The 19,788-nt window shown below is 38.1% G+C and overlaps 1 protein-coding gene across 1 annotated transcript in view; it reads right to left on the bottom strand.

The window, feature by feature from the left end:
• rngtt (RNA guanylyltransferase and 5'-phosphatase) overlaps positions 1–19,788 on the bottom strand; it is a 105,944-nt gene that overhangs the window by 24,032 nt on the left and 62,124 nt on the right. Inside the window, exon 12 of the mRNA XM_040018339.1 lies at positions 18,502–18,570. Coding sequence (XP_039874273.1) covers positions 18,502–18,570 — 69 coding nt within the window. The remainder of the gene's footprint in view (positions 1–18,501; positions 18,571–19,788) is intronic.

The following is a 19,788-nucleotide window of genomic DNA, read 5'->3' as shown; positions in this document are numbered from 1 at the left end:
AAGGGGTTACGTGTTCAGAGATTTGAGCAGTCTCTCCTTTCATAAACTCACGGCACGAGCATTATTTTATTTGTTGTTTGAAGAATGAAAAAAGCAAAGAAAAAGGGAAGATTAAAAAAAAAAAAAAAACCTAAGTACTTCCTTAGCTCTGTGGTTACGATTCTGACCATTAACTGAAAGATCTTAATTCTGGTCAGGGTAATTTGTGTCTCTCTAAAGGTTGAATACAAACCAATTATCATTTTATGTTCTGCTGGAGAAAGACATGCAGATAGAATAGAAAAGACTTTGCATAATGTGCCAACACTAAAGCTCTGCTCACAGGACTAGCATTCACTGGGGAGCACCAGTTATCTGGAATAACAGTGGAGGTTGTGTGTGAACCACATTTTGTGCAATTCTTTCAAGTTTGTAATTTAAAAGCTAAAGAACTCCAATTACCTGCCATAATTTATTAAACACGGAGATCCTGCGCTTACATTAGTCCCGTGTGAATGTGAATCTTTGTGATATGGGCTCTATTTTCCCCAGATATTTGTTATCCAAGCACGTCTTCTGAAACCTTTCAGTCAAAGAATTTTAGAGCCTCTGCTGGCGACTATAAATGAAAGCTGAGATATTGGGTGCAAATTCATGAGGGGTCATGGAACGACACATCAAGGGGACACACTCAGAATAAAGAAGCATAAACCACAACAAACAGTTAAAAATGAATTAGTATTTTATTGTTATCTTCACCTATCAACTAACGATATCTGTTTTACCCATTTAGAAAGCCGCTGAAGGTGGATGAATTGTATTCCAGCTGACATTCCATGAAAACCAGGGTACACTTTGGAAAGACTGGTTCTATCCTTAACCTTATCTTCTGTCACAAGAACCCTCTGCATGCTCTCTTTTACTAAATCATGAACATCCTCTGTGGTCTTGCTATAATTCCTTCTGCCTGGGAGGATACTTTGTCCAAACCATCTCAGTCTTGCTTATCTCTCTAAAGCTTGATTTAGACTCTACGTCCTAACTTACATAGAAACTGGAAATTTCTTTTATCCCTACACCGCAAGCTTCCATGCCATTCAAGTCTTTATTGTGTGTGTTGACCAGACTTGCAGTTGCATCATAGACTTAAAACTGGTTTCCAGTTATGGAAATTAAGTTGTAGATCTGACGCAGAAATGTAACTCACGTTTTAACCACGCAACCTAAGCTGTCTCTGACCTCATTTCTAATCTTATCCCTCCTGGTCACGGCAATGAAAATATGAGGATCTTCAACTCTGTCACCTCTAGCTCCACCTCCTGTCTTTAGTCTGTTAGTGCCACATCATCTCCAAACCATGAACAACATGTTATAAACCTTCTCTTTTGTTCTTGCTGCTACGTTCTAATAAATCCTTCCTGACACTCATCTCCATTCAATCCACACTGCCTCACTTCTTCCTTTCTGTGCACTGGACATTGCTTTGGATGGTTGATGCCAGGTATTTAAACTCATCCACCCTCATTTCTTCTATTCCTTGCAACTTCATGTTTCCACCTGCCTCCTTCTCATTCTTCCTAGCTTCTACTGACTTTCATCCCTCTTTTCTCCAGTGCATACCTCCACCTCTCCAGGTTCTCTTGCACCTGCTCCCTACACTCCCCAAAGAAACAAAACAAAACAAAAATAACTTTCAGTCCTGTAGTCAGCCTCCAGGTCTAAAAAGTGATGCTAATGTGAAAGTCCCTTTAACTTCTATTCTTTCTAGATCACCTAGAGTCAAATAAATGATAAAGCAGGTACGGTTTAGGGTTGAGCTACTTTGTGACTGAGAAGTCGCTATCAGGTTGTTAAGTCTGACGTCACTAGCCGTGTCTGGGCCTAAACTCCGCTGCAGGTCCATATATCAAACGATCACTATGGCATTACTGAGAGTTGAAAAACTGTCTAAAAAGTCTTTCACCTTTAATAAAATGATCAGCATTCTGCTCTACCAGGTGTAACAATTGCGTTTAACATCCAGGCATCCATGAAAACGGAATTTATGACATTTAACGGAGTTAGAAGTTAGCAGGAAGTTAGCTCGCTAGCTTCTATCTAAATACAATATAGCATGTCCTGACTGCGGGGTTTTGAAAACAAATTAAAACGTACAGCTCTGTTATCACTTCCAACATAAATGAAGACAGAAAACTAAACAGCAGCGACGTTTGTAGGGTTACTGACGTTTGGCTAGCTGGTATATAATGATGTGCTACGTGACCGCCAGCGACACAGCTATGTTAGCAAAATATAAACAAGCTAACTTTTTTTCCACTCGATAAAAGTTAACTGAGTGTTCTCGGTGGTCAGGAACAAATGTAATCGCATGGCAGGATGCAGGAAAAGGACCAAACTTCAGCCAGGAGAACAACTGAGATAATCCATCCACAATACGAGGTTAGTCATTCATATACTGCTGCATGGGCTGGGCTGTAGTTACATCCTAAGGTTTTAAAAACTGAGCTTAAATAAATGATTAGCTGTAATAAAAGCCGAGGGAGGTCAACAGTGATCACTGACTGTTTTAGGAGCTTTTTGAGATTAAATAGAAGAAAATACATAACATTAAACATGTTAACAACACAAAAGCCATATTAAACGCAGACTACTTTAGGCCCGGAAGTAGGATTCCTCACGTCATCACTTAACGACCGGATTGTACATCTTATAAATGTGCTATAGAGCTAACACAGACACAAGCATCATTATGAGATTCCTGTACTGATGGAAAACTCTGAAGATAACTTTATAAACTGGTTGACATGAGGTCAGATTGACTTTATCATTTCTGGTGTAAAGAGAAGGGACCACAAGTGTTGGGCGTCCTCCAGCTTTGTCCACCGTGGAGCTCTCAGTGTGGGAGGTGGCCTTCGTGTGCCTTTGAAACCAACACACGCTACAAAAGCTTTTCGTGGTATTGAGCTACACAGGAGGAAAAAGACGGAGTGGCTCTTTTACAGAGCCTTGACTGAGTACATCTTTTCTTCTGAAAATGTGGGTGTGGAAAAGAACATTCTTCAGTATAATTAGTTATGCTATGCAGCACAGGTATCAAAATAAGCATTAGAAAATTACTTCTATCACTTTTGCAAAATAAAACATGAAATCTAAGAACTACATGGTCAACAACTGTTGATAAAATGACTTTATAAGTGAGCTGAAAAAATAAATTAATATGGTGCCAACTTGTAAAGTGCTAGAATAGAGAAGGGCAACAACATTTGCAGGTACTGTGGGTCTTAAAATTGACAGAACCTGTCAAGTTAATGAATGGCCGGACCCCCATAAAACTCATTGCCCCGTGGGATCTATTGAGGCTTGCTCCCAACTCTGCATACTAAAATGTGCACGCTAACATTTTCAACCGAAGTTATATTTGCTTTAAATGAATGCATGCCAGCAGAGCCATAGCAACAACCTCATGAAAGCCCAATCAAAGATAAAATAAAGAGTCAACCTTTAAATTCATTTCTAAATGGAAAAAGTGCTGCCTGTGCTTTCATTACTATTGGCAGTTTTGTCAACAAGTGACTGCACATGCAAAACAAGAGCTTTATTATTGAAGTGCAAAACAGACCTTCAGACCTGATCGTACATTGAGGAACTCATCTCTCATCTATCAAATTCATTTTCAGGTAATGATGTTCCATTGCATACAAATTGCTTGCTGTTTCAAGTTAGAAATTCAGAGGCTGCCGGTGTCAGCGTGAAGGGAAGGAGAAGACAAAATGGGGGGAGATGCACAGCTTGAAAGCAGGCGAGTGGCTGTATAGTGTCATTAATTTTTAAAAAGGACAGAATAAAACCAAAACAAATGTCTATATCGAGTGTGGAACAAACGATTTAGCTTAATGTTTACTCCAGGAATATCTTGCATTAGTCAACACACTGAACAAAACATGGCCTAAGTTTAGTGTTGTAAATCTACTTTCAAACTTGTGTACAATGTTTTTGCTCACATATAAAGCCAAGACTTTTTTCATTTCTTTGCACTGGTGCCCGTTTTATGTCAGAGTAAAGCGAGGTGGCTTCAAAGCAGTTGTCAGACATGAACGTTCGTCAATGACTGAAGAATCAGGCCTGGGCTTTGACCAGAGTTACGTTTTCTTACTCTTTTTTTTTTTTTTTTTTTTTTTTTGTAAGATGTGGCACCTGGGATTAGGGCTGGGCCATATCATACCGTTCACGGTAATACCAGTATAATGTTGGGCAACGATAAGAAAATGAAATATCGCGATAGAATATGGGTAAAACGCACATGCGCAGTGCCTTTGTTTTCATACGCACATGGCAGAAAAAGCATGCCGGCGACGCAGAATGAGAAGGGCGAAAGCGGATCGGTGAATGAAACGGATGAACCAGAATTGGTTTGTAAAAATGCTGCAACTTCAGTGGTGTGGAACTGGTTTAGCTTTCGTCCGTCAGATACACAACAAAGCACTATTTTTGGTAGCACATGCTAGCGGGCCGTTGTTATTACCGTGTTTTTTGGAAAATACGGCACACTTAAAATCAATCCTTTGATTTTTCTGAAAATCGACAGTGCCCCTTATAATCCCGTGTGCCTTATGTATGAATTCTGGTTGTGTTTACTGACCTCGAAACAATTTTATGTGTCACACGGCGCTGGAAAATGTTTTAGTACGACTTTGCTAAGCTACGAACCTGCACCGCTTGATGGGCATTATGGCTATCATAGGCAGGAGGCTCGCGGAGTGATACGTACTGTGCTTCAACATAATATTACCGTATTGTGTGTGTATAACCTCTTTTTAAGTTTTGTGGATATTATACATGGTTATGCTGAGGGTATGTCGGCCAATTTCCACTGGAAATGCCTTTTGGTTAAACTGTCAGCAAGGATTTTGCATTTGCACTGTTAAATTTTTATATAACTTTAATGCACATAAAAACAGCTGCTTGTTTAAGTGAAAATACGTTGATTTTTTTTTTTGCACGAATAAAGTTGTGGAGTTGTAAAGTATTTTGTCTAGTGTCAATTATATCGTCAGTTATATCGTTATCGCAAATTTTCAAATGTATATCGTGATAAATATTTTTGGTCATATCGCCCTGCTTTACCTGGAATTCAGAAGCCTGGAGATATGATGCACATTTACTTATTGCAAATTTCCCAAAAATCTCCTGCACTAATTACAAACTAGTGCAATTGATCGAAAAAAAGGAATGTGACTGGACAAATGATTGTTACTACGTGTGATGAATTTGCAATCTCATTGCCTCGGCAATGGCTCCTTCGAAAACCTGGACCAGGTCTTCAAAATGATTTTGGCGCCTCAGACATCAGTGACACAGAGTTTGCATGTTATCATTTTGTGACTGGAGTTGGAAATGACATGCAATCGGTTTGTGATAATACGGTGATTATCAGAGCCATTAAGGACTGTTTTCAAAAGTTTTGGAAAATTCGTTTGGGGAAAATTGAGCAACAAAATCAGCTTTGGCCAAAACCGGCTCCAGATTGCAGTGGCAGCTTTAGTTCTTCGTGCTGGAACAAGTTTGTCATGAAGATACTTTAAATGTTAATAGACTATTCGGACTTTTTCTTTTCCTTTCTTTGTTGTTATTTTGCTGTTGTTAGCTCATGTGGCCTTTGTCAGTCAACAAACTTGAATAATAGTCAGCAGCTTATGTGTCTCCAGGAAAATGATGTATCTATTTTTTCCACCGTTAGTAATGAATCAAATGAAAATACGTCTATTGTGTGAAAACAATATATAGAGAATATGTAGCTCATGTCTTGCCATCTCTATTTTAATATGTTTATGTTTCTTCTTTAAATTCTACACCTCTACTGCCCTGTACTCCGTCTCCTTATCTCTTGTCTGAAGGCTCTGGATAAAAATACTAAACATTATAATTGGGCCAGCTTTCGGAAATCCCAGCATGATGACACTGTAGGCTGCAACGCAGCCAGGCCTGCTTACTTTGCAGTTTTCTACTTTAACAAACTTCAGCTTTTTGGGGACCAAAATAAATAATTAAATGGAGTCTACAAAACTGCCACAGAAAACTTTTCAACCTCCAATATAAAAAAAAAAAAAGACAGACAGGCAGAGAAAGAGGGAAAAATGCACCTGCAGTCTTTGCTTTAGCCCAAAAAGTAAATTTCAGCTCCTTTAGAAATCTTGAGCTCATAAAAGTCACCAAAACAAACATGATTAACGATTACTTTTTATAAGAGCTTGACATGTTATCAGAAAAATATCTTTATCACTATTATCACTATTGTGATAAAGCTACTTTTAACATAAATTAAACACTTTGTTGTGACTGTTGGTGCTTAACCATTGACCTTCACTGATCTCAGCAAAGAGAAATAAATAAACTGAGAGGAGGAAAGGAAGCAACATGAGAATTTAAAGAAAATAACTGCAAACAGACAATGTGACAAGTTATTGAATTGTTGCAGATCAGAGATTTGTTACCCTTTCAGTCTAGAAATAAATGTCTGTATTTGATCTGCTGCAATCATATTTTCACTGGGAGAAATCTACCTCTGTCACTTTCACTGTGGCACAGAATTGTGAGAAAAACAGCAAAGCTGAATATCAATATTCAGGACCCCTGCTTTTTTTTTTTTTTTTTAAATTAATGTACACTATCATGTACACACGCTACTTAAACACATTTCCCCCAAAGAAAATAAAACTAATTCAAATTCAATTCTTTTATTTCAATGTTTTTATGTTTAGCACATCACAATTATCTGGTAATCATCTTAAAATTAGGTAAAAACCTAACCTCAAATGATCAACACCGCATGACATATTGCACAGTACCCCTATTTAATTCACAAAAACCAAGCAGAAATGTGGAGGCATTGTATGAAAAGCTAAGTGCATGGCTCAATAGACGATAAGCTGAATGACTATATCAGTCTTTCACAGCACTGTGGAGGAATTTCCCCCCACTTTTCTTTATAATGTTGGTTCAGTTCAAAGGTGTGCAGGCATTTATGTATGTACAGCTCTTAAGGACCCCTCGGAGCATTTTAATCACACAGAGGTCTCTTTTTAACAGAAGCATTGCAATGCCTTGATTCTTCTCTCTTCAGCCATTCAGTTGTAGATTTGCTGCTGGACTTGGGATCATTTTAATGTTGCACGTCAACAACCAACAATACCAACAATTAAATACTTGCCAAAACGCAGTTTTAACTGATGGCCAGCCATATGAAACATCCAAGGATGACTAAAGAATTGCGATCAAATGTCAAAGAGATGTTAATGCTTGTACTATGTTTCATGGGAAACTATTTGATTGCTGCTGAGACATTTAAACTCAAGCAGAGGATATGCTGTCTACAGCTTCTCATATATTCTTTAAAAGCGTCCAAATCATATGAATGGTTTCACAGACACTAAAGCTTGAAAATGAAAAGGAAAAATAAAAGAAGAAGCATCCTCATTTTCATCCAACTTTAGCGTAATATTCCCCAGGTATGACATCATATAGCCAATCCACATTAACTTTTTTCCTAAAGTTTAGAACGTCTGAGTTTATATGATTGCACTGCTACTAAAATCTACATACTGTAAATATTTATCCTGAGGGTTAGAGCAGGGCGATATGACCAAAAATATTTATCACGATATACATTCGAAAATTTGCGATAACGATATAACTGACGATATAATTGACACTAGACAAAATACTTTACAACTCCACAACTTTATTCGTGCAAAAAGTAAAAAAAAAAAAAATCAAATGTATTTCACTTAAACAAGCAGCTGTTTTTATGTGCATTAAAGTTATATAAAAATTTAACAGTGCAAATGCAAATTCCTTGCTGACAGTTTAACCAAAAGGCATTTCCAGTGGAAATTGGCCGACATACCCTCAGCATAACCATGTATAATATCCACAAAACTTAAAGAGGTTATACACATAATACGGTAATATTATGTTGAAGCACAGTACGTATCACTCCGCGAGGCTCCAGCCTACGACAGCTGTAATGCTCCGACAATCCATCAAGCGGTGCGGATTCCTAGCTTAGCAAAGTCGTACTAAAACATTTGACAGATTTTCGAGCGCCGTGTGACACATAAAATTGTTTCGAGGTCAGTAAACACAACCAGAATTCATACATAAGGCACACGGGATTATAAGGGGCACTGTCGATTTTCAGAAAAATCAAAGGATTGATTTTAAGTGTGCCAAAAAACACGGTAATAATGATGGCCCGCTAGCATGCGCTACCAAAAATAGTGCTTTGTTGTGTATCTGACGGACGAAAGCTAAACCAGTTCCAAACCACTGAAGTTGCAGCATTTTTACAAACCAATTCTGGTTCATCCGTTTCATTTAACGATCCGCTTTAGCCCTTCTCATTCTCTGTCGCCGGCATGCTTTTTCCGACATATGTGCGTATGAAAACAAAGGCACTGCGCTTGCGCGTTTTACCCATATTCTATCGCGATATTTCATTTTCCTTATCGTTGCCCGACATTATACCGGTATTACCGTGAACGGTATGATATGGCCCAGCCCTACTGAGGGTTATGGTATTTATTAAATAAACAAATCCTGTCATCTATGAACTGATTATTTGACAATTACAGAAAGCATAAAACAAATCCAGCCTCTGATTGCTACACAATTATCCATCAACACTTAAGTGGATCTTGAAAAAAGGCTGATTGCTGTGCTTTGAGACACACCACCATAATCAAAGTGAATCTGCCAAATTAGAAGAGAAATCATTCATAATAAGTGAAATATTAATTTATGTATAATGCCTGATTTACTGTAAAAGGAAGCTTATTGAAGGGTTCGCGTAAGTACTTTGATTACAGTTTTTTTTTTTTTTTTTTTAAATGTCTCAATTTAATAACATCCTTGTCCTTCGAGGCAAGTGTGCCATGAAAAGGCGGGACAAGTCCAATAAATCTGTTCCCATGAGTAAAGCTTCAGACACACTGGTCTGTTTCTTTGTGAGTCACACTGATGGTTTTAGTGTTGATATGCAAAATGGTGCAGTTGCATTAAAAACAAACCCTCTTGGGAGAAACCGGCTTGAGAAATAAAGGGCAGGGGAAGATCTTGAGGTAAACTGTCTGCGGCTATGACACAGACTGAAGAATAAGTGAGTTTACAGAAACTGATGATGCTGATTTATGGAGCAAATAAAATGCACATTAATGAATGTTGTGCCCTCTAAACTCAAATATCTGTCTCAGATAATCTACAGCAACATCATTCAAAAGCTTTAACTTCACCGGGTCCAAACTGTATATGAATCACAGTATTTGCACTGCCTTAGATTTGTGAATACAGCTTAAATGATGTGGTTTAAAAAAAAAAAATAAGAGAAGAGAAACATTTTTCTTTGTACTTTTTGCACCGAGATCACCATCTGGAGTGTTCCCATAAGCAATTCTGCCATCTGTGGCAATTCCGTTCAAAATCTTTTAATTCAAACTCTTTCCGATGTTCCCTAAACAAAGAAAACATATCCCAAGGACACCATGTGTTGGGTGAGATAACGCGACTAGTGACCGATGGCTGCTGTGGCGCTAACCTTTGTGCTAACATTAATGGGCATTCACTGAAGTAAGACCCCGCTGAGATTAACCCGAGACCACCCTAATCCCATTCGCACAAAAAGAGATTAAGGTTGCAAAGGGTTCTGTAGACACGAACACAAATCAATGACTTAGAAAAACAATTTCAATATGAAGGAGTGTTACTGGCTCCCTGCACACTAATGATCGCTGGAGCTGTTGGGAGTAAATGCTTTTTGCTTTCAACCTCTGTGAATATGCCTTTATTGAATGACTAATGTACTTAAAAGACTGTGTACCTTGAGGATAAAGCTGACCAAAAGATCAGAAGCCTTTTGCATAACTTAAACTCTTGGCCTTCTGTTATTTGAGGGAATTTCACAGCCCATAATGTGTCTGTATCTGGAGGCAACCAGTACACATGAGAGAACAGTGCTCTCTCTGTCGCAGTGCATGACTGCATCTTTTTTCCCTTTTACGAAGTAAAAGATAATATTACACAACTTCTCCAAAGTGCTTCTCTCCAGTCATTAATCTTTAATAAATTCTAATGCCAGTCCTCATCTCCTTGTCTGACCTGCTCTTTTTACTTGAACTTTAACACCATGCTAGGAGCTCCATAAGGCTGTGTTTGTGTGTTGAGCAGAGGTGCACTTTGAGCTAATGCTAATGAAACTATTTAAAAAAACGAAGCATACACAAAAAGACGGTGAACTGTGGCAACCACTAATGCAAGATGTCAATAAAATTCAGTGACTTTTACTGATGAATTTACACAAAGTATCCAGAAGTGGGCACACACAAACTTAAAAATATTTAAAATTTAAAGCAAATGATTGAAAGGTGTTTTTATTACCTTTCAAAGTATATGAACTTTGGTCAAATCTGGCAGATTTACATTTTTAAATCGACTTTTATTAAAATGAAAAAATAAATAAAAGTTAAAAAAGACCTATACATTAGCAGAGCAATGCTGCTATCATGCGTAAATAATTAAATCAATGTCACGACTCAAAAAAAGGTGGCAAATATATAGTAAAAACACTACTTTGAGTTACTCTTTTGTTTTATGTTAGAAATCCACAAACGACACAGCTCGCACGATTTCCTAGTTACAATTTTTTATTTTTTTTTTTAAACAAAATTTAGTATACGAGTGGCAGATGCTGCTCTCTTAGTTAAATGGCAAACAAACCTCTCACTAAAGCAGGCTAATCACATCTGGCCAGCACGCAATCCTCTAAATAAGATTAGTCCTGAAGCGAATGAGTGCATCCCAACCATAAATCTGACTAATGTGCAGGTCGGCAGCTCCTAGTTGGCAGCACCCTCACGTGAAAATGGAACTAGAAAAGCCTCAACGCCAGACTGTCTCTGTTTTTGTGTGTGTTTTTTCAAACACATGATGAATTAAGATACATTAAAGTACTGAATATAATATTATTGTACCAAACCCTCTTAATCATTGAATTCAGATGTTTTGACTCCAAATGCCACAAGTGTATAAAATCAAGTACCCAGCCATGCAATCTGCCTTCACAAACATTTATGAAAGAAAGAGTTGTTCTAAAGACTTCACTCAACCCTCTCAGGCTCAAATTAAACTTTTTGTTGCTAATGCACAACCAAGCCCTGCAGTGGTACTTCTGAGTTAAAAAACTAATAAATTATGTATGTGGGGTATTCAGGTTGTTAGTTTTTAACTGTTGCAAATCGGCAACGCCTGCCTTGAGAGGGTTAATCTGAGCGTGATATTGTTAAAGGTTGCCACCTCCCTTATATAGTCCTCGATCAAACGCAAGTGGTATTATTGTATAGTGGAAGCATTTCGCAACCATATAATGTGCTCAAGTCCTTCATACATCCCCGACTCAGTAACTTTAGAGTTCTAAACCTTCTCTGGCATTAACATCAGCATAATAACTCTGTGTCAGGAGCTTCATGATATGGTTTCCATGGCTGAGGAGGTCCTGTAGCTTTAATATGCAAGTTGTCTACAACTTAGGGTTATCTGCCCTTTCCATACTGTTATACTTAATTCTTCATTGTAAACATCTGAGGGAAATTCATCTCTGGTAACACGTTTTATTTGGTGCAGGCCATTACATATCAGTATTCACTTCCACCTTGATGCTAGTTTTCCATCTATACTGCACGCACCAGAAGAAAAGACTCTTCTGTTATCCAAAATCTAAGTACTGCAACACGGAAAGATTTGTTTATTTTTATTCTCTAATATCCAGAACACAGAAAGACAACTTGAAGTGGTATAACTGTTTTTTTTAGTTATAACTTTTGTTCTAGGGTGCTATAAAATAGTGAAACTGGGAGCTATAGTGCTTTCAGCACACAGTAAGACATCGGCAGACTATTTTCAAATAGACCTCAAAACAGCAGGTGCACAGCTTTCCTATTTGTGTTATGTCCAAAGTGTTTATAGCATTGTGCCTGTTACCAACCCTAGTGATGGCATCTTTTATTATTAACTGTTGAGATTGTACCCAGGCTACTATCACGCTGTTTGGAGTGGTTAGATGCATGCTAAATAATCAACTCCTGTTAAAGCAGAAGTATATCATAATTATTTATCTCCGTCTAGAGCAGATGGATAGAAATTTGTTCAATATAAATAAAAACAGACATTGTTACATAATATTTTCCATTTCCCTTCTATTTGCGTCATCATTTAGTCAAACACTTGTCATCTTTTTGGGTCCCAGCCTATTAGTTTGCCTGGCTTTGCAGGGAGGAAGTAGCTGCTGACCTTCAAAGTTTGGCAAGATTTCATTCGCAGATATGTGAAACAGCTGAAGAACGTTTCTTAAAAGACGATTCAATCACGAATCAAACTGAGTACAGACACTTGGAAAAAATCTCTCTTACAGTGCACAGCCTTTCAGTGATGTGAAAGGACTTCTATCCATTTCAAAGGTGAGACTTATACAGGGGAGGGAGTGAAAAAAGGCACCTGACAACAAATTGTTTGAACAATGACCTGTCTATGCAATCAGTTTTCTCATTGGAGATCATTTGCACCTGATGATTCCCTTCCTGGCTGCTGAACAGCAATCATTTCAATTCTGTAAACCACGGCTGCCAAAACAAATCACAAACCCCAGTTGACAGCATCGTCCTAATCCATGACTGGGATGCAGATGATGTGGCCGTTTCCTCTGAAGGTTTTTCAAATTCTCAGACACATACATAGTGACGTCAAAGGAGCCAGTGTGCTTTCAACACCCTCCTCCATATCGCATTTCACAGAGGCTGCAGATGACTACATGATCATAAATCAATGACTAGCTGCACAATAAAAAAACAAAACAAAACCGTAGTGCTCTGATTCCAAAACAATTTCTGATAAAGACTGTAAATAATTTATAAATAATGATAAGGATAATATAATATAACAGAACAATCTTTCAAAGAGTTAAAAAACAAAAACAAATTCAGAAAGAATAAACCCTAGATCTAATCGGGATTCTTTCTTTCATGAGAGAGAAAAGAGTAACCCAACCACATTCATAAAGAACCAAAATGCAAATGCAAATCAAAAGGAGAAAACTGAAATTGGAAAGATGATACTGCTGAAGGACCAAAACACCTGCAAAACATAAGAAATTTATTGCACTATACTGACTGAGACAGTGATGCATCAATTAAACAGGCTCTGTGAAACTACTTGGGAATGCAGATGGTGGAGGAAAAGTGCAGCTGTGTAAACCTGCCTCCAGTAAATTTCTTTGCCAGATTTCCTGAGAACTGTGGCTACAAAACGGGTATAGCTACAGTTATCCTAAATGATAATTACTTCTTAAATCATGAAAAACAGCAAGAGGGAGAAACACACCGACTGTGTTTTGTGGTTAAATCTATGATCGATTTAGAATTCAGGTTATATTTGCAGGCTTGCAGCCCTATTGTGTTGATTCTGCAATCTCAATGAGAATTCCCTTTACAACAGAGTTAATATTTTATTTTTTTGTGACTAACAAAGAGAAATTATGCTCACCAACAATTAACCAGTGAAGTTTAGTTTTCGTGGTTCTCTCAATTTAAGTGAATTTGAATTTAATTTTTGTAGCCAGAGAAAAATCTGTAAGATTCAGACTCAGACAACTGGAGACCCGACGACCAGGTAGTCGTTCTTGTTATACTTAGAACTTTGAAGTCTGCCTCCTGGGGCGCATGTGTAGCTGCTGCACTGTGATGTAATGTCTGTGGATGAGTCCACGTGATCACAAAAAACAGGCAGGCGTAAGGACATCTATATGGACCTTTGCATTCATCGTCTGAAATTACAGTTCCAGCTTTAGGTCCCAGTCACACAGGCCCAGAGACCGGTCAGGCAGGGAGGACCAGGAAAAACATACATTCCTCAACCAGATGGCGACGGACTGCTGAAGGTTGCTGGCAATCACTAAGTACTGCAACAAAAACCTCCTTGAGATTGCTTTGGTCATGAGCAGATTGCCTTGATTGCCCCTAGTTGGTGACTTGTCTGTAAACACTTAATAACTACTCCGTAAGCATTTAAAACCAGAAATGGAAACTGCTTGTGGCGACCGACTGAATTCTAGTCATGCGTGTCTGAGGCCTAAAGAAAGCAATCCAGTGTCACCCTATTTCTTTTAAATAGTTGCATATTTGTATGAAAAATGTTGGCTTTTATTACACAATTTACATCTCTTTTTTGTGTGTCGACTAGATTTGTTAGGAAACAATGAGGTTTTAACTATGATAGCTCTAATATAAATCAGCTTAATTGCAATTCAATGGCTTCCACATAGCTATGCTAATGGGAACAGAACCTCATTATGGTACCAATTTCAGGAAAACCCTCAGAAATGGATTTTTAGAAGCTTTTAACTTCCATGTAAATGATCTACTGTACATTAGAAGAAATCTTGATAATCATGAGTTGTAATCTGTGAGTAAGTAGGCAAGTCTCCAAAATGTTCCTCATATATATAGGCAGTGACCAAAACTGGAAAGTAAAATCTGCATTCCCTGCTATTTACCTTTGACTCACTCACACATGGTAAATATTTCCAGAGTCAAAACCAAAGATAAGCAGGTGTCTAAACAAAAAAACATTAACACCAATTATCCCTGTAATGAAACTGATGGCTGCCCAGTTCTTTACATGAAAACAAGCTGGATTCAATCTGGCCAAGAACATTCTGCTGTTCTTGTTGTAATTAGGAAAAACTCCCTCACCGCTCGAAATTGTGCCCAGAATACGAAACAGCAAAAACATTACTTGGTACATGACTCAAAACAATAAAATATTCATAGCTACATTTAGTTAGACAATACTAACATTCAACTTGGTCACGCACTTTGGATTATAAGATTGCAAATGGATTTCATTTTCTCTTTTTGCATTTTGCAATCAATGCTATCAGAGGCGACCTGGCAGCAGGGTCATTCTGTATATTATAAACAAAATAAACAAAAATCTATCTAAAACTCTATTACTCTGATCTATTTGCCCTTCACTCTCTAACAAACATTCCAGCTTTTACCAGATGGGCCTATTTTAAACCAGGCATTAACAGCTCCACATGACTAAACAGCATAAGCTAAATAAGCACGCGGCCAATGTGGGGGGTCACAATACAAACTTGCAACTTGTTTAATATGCTGCTGAGAATATAGCCCAGAAGAAGCATAGTATAGCTTTTATTTTGGAAAGAGCCATTTCTCTGTAATAAACTCTCTTTTCCAAAGATGAGTGATTTCTTGATCAGATACAGGGCTCGCAAAATCGCTAGCCCGACGTCCTGGGGCTAGCGATTTTTCCCAGTCGGGCTACCAAAATCTATCTCTGCCCTGCCCGTAGGCCTATCGTAGGAAGGAAAAATATGTCAATGCTTTTGCATTCTTTCGGAAATGTAGCTGGGTAATTATGTCATTGGCATCGGTGAGCCACTGTCAATATGTGACATATTGAAATCGCGTTTGAATTTGCGCTTGTTTTTTGCTTTCACTTTGCAATCGCGCGAACTGTGTATAGAGAGCGACAGCACTGATTGGTGAGTGACGATAATTTGCGCACCAATTCCTCTGACATCGTCTTATCAATCCTTAGCTTACTATGCAAACATGACAAGTGAAATCTCCGGCAGCAAGCTTAAACATGTGAGAGGTTGATCGCGCAGAGAATCGCTGAGCTTATGTGAGTGCGTGTGTAAAAGCAGCAGGATATATATTTTAGTTCTGCTGAGCCAAATAAGACAGGTCAGGGTGAAGAAGTGACAGCCAAAGAAAAGCTTACCACAAAACGGAAAAGTTATGACAAATCAGACTATAAGGCAAAAAGAAAGTGCAGCTTTATGGTTTCATGGACAAAAGAATTTCTGTGGCTGCAATATGATGAGCTATATAACCGGGGCTGCACATAAGTGGTCCGCAGGTGCGCATTCGCTGTCAAAATAAAAAACGTGCACAAGATATGAAGTTGCAACGCGAGTTTGCGTACATAAGATTTTCTGGAGGAGGACAGACATTTGTTTAAAACTCTTAAAGATGTCGAAGAAGCTCCTTTAAGCAATTACTTTGGTGTTCCTCCACCTCCAAACAAATGTCAGAAGGAGTCCGAACCACAAAAGAAGCGCGTATTCTCGGAAAAGTGGTTGCAGGAGGTGAGCTGGCTTCAAACAAATGATGAACGCACAGAGATGTGGTGCAGAATGTGCCGTGAAAATCCCACTCTAGCGGACAAAAACAGTGCTTTTTATATGGACGCAAACGCGCGTTGCAACTTCTTATCTGGTGCGCGTCTTTTATTTTGACAGCGAATGCGCACATGCGGACCACTTATGTGCACCCGTGTAAATAACATAATGTTCTGCTGGGTATGTTGTTGGTTTTCCCTCGATTTCTGAGTCGACAAGTGCCTTTGTTACTGGGACCAGTCATTTTAAGAAAGGCCCCCATTAGAACCCATGAGAAATGCAAGAAACGCATTATTGCTCAGTCTGCAATATCTTTCCCAGAACAAACACCAATTGCAAATAACATACTAAAAATAAACCTGAAAAATCTGTTTAGAACAGCGTACTATGTTGCAAAGAGTGAACTACCACTGGCAAAATTTAGCAGTCTTTGCAAACTTCAAAAAGCAAATGTCCTAGATCTTGGTTCCACTTGCCTCTTACCCGTGACTTCAGTGGAAATTTCAAATTCAGGATCTGACACAGACTGATTCATGTCCTACTCAGTTCTTACAAGTTTATAGAAATTTCTGTTCAATTAGAACCAAGTATTTGAGTTGATGATTGTAATTTTTATACAATGTTGTAATTTGTTTTTCAACAATTTTTTGATTAATGTTTTGTTTCCTTTACAATAATATACTTTAATGTATAATATTGTAAAGGAAACAAAACAGGAAACAAAACATCAATCAAAAAATTGCTCTCTTTTTTTATTCGGGCTACTTAAATTTATTTTGGGCTACCAAAAACTGAGGAGTCCCTGCCCGAAGGGCTACCAGGGATTTTGAAATTTTGCGAGCCCTGAGATTTTTTTTTTTTCTTTTATTACTTTTTTGTTTCAGCAACATTAAATTTAAAAACTGTACTTTTGAGTTAAAATATATATTTATAATTTTAATAAATGACAAATTAAAAAGGCATGAACATTTTTTTTTGTAATCGAAAAAATATCGAACCGTGACACCAAAGTATCGAACCGACCCGTGAATTTTGTGTATCGTTGCACCCCTAATAAATATATATCTTTATATCTTTAACAAAAAAAAAAAAAAAAAAAGAACGGAGCAACATTATCATGACTGTAGCTTACAGGCAGAAACATTTATTTATTAGTGCCAACAAAATGAAGGGCTTTTCACCCTTGTTTTTTAGTGAGCTGCTGTCATTGATGACACACTACCTATTTCAAAGCATAAATCTATTTCCACAAGCTACCATTAGTGCAATATGCTTTGTCACTACTATTGCACAAAGTCAAATGCAAGCACAAAAGTAGCCTAGGAAGTGTTTTGTCTGGAACTTTTAAGTAAAAGTATAAAATAACTGCTTAACCCTTTAGTTAAACAAGTGGAGTCACTTGTTTTACATTTGGGTCACACATCAGCAGCTTTTCGTGTCTCCTTCTTCACAGCCTGGTTGGAGGATGACGTTTATGTCATGTAAACATTTATACTGGTATTTTCATGGACAATTTAATATGGCACAGTCCTTGTGTGCAGAAGGTCATCTCTGAATGCACAAAACATCAAACTTTGAAGCTGATGTGTTACACCAGCAGAAGGACACACTGGGTGCCACTCCCATTACACAAGAACAGAGGCTACAATTCACTTAAATTGGACAACAGAAGACTGGAAAAATGTTACATGGTCGGATCGGTCTCGATTTCTCCTGCTACTTTAGGAAGGTACGGTCAGAATTTGGCGTAGACGATATAAAACCATGGTGGTTCTGTAATGGTGTTGAAAATTGGACAGAAGTTTTTGTAAAATATAAAAACTTCAGTCCAGGGTCTTTCTGCATTAATGTTTGTAAATTATTTCGCAAAAGTAGAATATACTGCAGTGGATTAGAAGTCCTTGAGTCGATTGCAGATGATGAAAAGAGGTGTTTTAGTGTTACCACCATAGGATTTTCTGCTGTCGTAACACCAAGCAAATACGTATTTCAACCAAGTTCGTTTAGGCTGTAACAGAAAACACTATGTGTCAAGTTTACTGCGTACTGTCTTACAGGAAGGCCTGTGAATTCATGTATTGCCGTTTCCTTTACAATAACCGAGGGCAAGACTGGCACAGAGAGTGACAAACGGTGGGTGGTAGTGACAAGCTGTTCGATTCTTTTGTATGTGCATGTAGGAAGACAAAGCAGAGTCTGACAATCAACCTGCAGCAACGGGACTAAGGGTTTGAAAAATGACAAACTGTCACACTCTGTTGAAGGCTTACCCCACATGGCTGGAAGATAAGCCCATCGACTTCATGGCTGACCTGGGATGTGAAACTGCCTTCTAGGAGCTGGAAATAAAAACAAGAAAAAAAGCCCAGTTTGAGTCAAGTAAAACAGATAAATGATAAGATTGACAACTGACAGCTTTAGCTAAACTACAGGAAATTACATTGATTTATGAAGTTTTCTAAAGCTATAGAGCTTGCCAACACTTACCTAACACTCTAAAAGCAATGAAGTATCGAGTTTCAGCATAACCGGAAGGCTTATATTTGCCAAATCACTCAGAGTTACAAGGATAAGCCTGATATGTTATTTTCTCCTTGTAGCCTTGAGACTAAGCACTAATCTTTTTGTAACTGATAATGCATCTCTGAGAGATCAATACAGATAACTTGACAGACTAGGTTAAGGACAAAAATAGCAAGAAATCATTAGGTCCCAGATGATGTGAAAGACAGCATTTCATCTCTTCTATGAACACCAACCACTGTAGCTGCTGCTAAGAAAAGGAGAACAATGGCACCGTACTTGAGGAGGGATGCCCAGGGGAGACAGAGTAATTGTACAGCAAAAGCAAATTTTCTACATCATGAAGCACATCAACTGCCATGGCAACGACAGCAAGGATATTAGCATTTCTAAATTAATGCTGAATATACCAGCTGCATTGGGGAACATATGAGGAAATCTCCCAATTCAAGAGCAATTTAAATTTTTGTCCTGTCTTTCAAATAAATACTGTTACCCATCTACAGTCGGTTGTAGTTTCTTAGACTGAACACTTCCAGAGCTTCAGTAAAAGCACAGTTTAACTATTAGATGACTCTTGGAAACATCAATGGAGGGTAATGAGGAGAAATGGGGAGAAGGACCACGGTTTCATTAAGTGTGGGTTTTAGTATCTAAGCATCAAAAACAAGGACTATCAGAGATATGCTCACTGGCTTCCACCTTGTGTTTGAAAGCCATTAGCCAATGAGTGTGAGGTTTCACAGTTAGACTTGTCTCTTGTCATCAAATCACATTTCAAGATGGTGATGGAAAAAAATCTCATCTCAAGGCTATTAAACTAAAAAAAACAAACAAAAAAAAAAAAACTGGTGAATGATGTCACAGTAGCTACGTCCATCTTTTATACGGTCTATTGGTATGACTTAAAGATTTCCTGTATCAGCTTCCACTTTTCCATTGCCTGTCCATTAAGTGGCATAGAGAGATCTATTTATTACCCATAGCATAGTCAGTTGTTTCCCCTTTTAGTCAGCTGATGGAGGAATCCAAAT

This window comes from Simochromis diagramma, unplaced genomic scaffold (genome assembly GCF_900408965.1).
Source record: "Simochromis diagramma unplaced genomic scaffold, fSimDia1.1 OVJJ01000802.1, whole genome shotgun sequence".
NCBI classification, from domain to species: domain Eukaryota; kingdom Metazoa; phylum Chordata; class Actinopteri; order Cichliformes; family Cichlidae; genus Simochromis; species Simochromis diagramma.
Note: the sequence above shows the minus strand (reverse complement) of the source record. Positions and strands in the feature narration are given on the sequence as shown.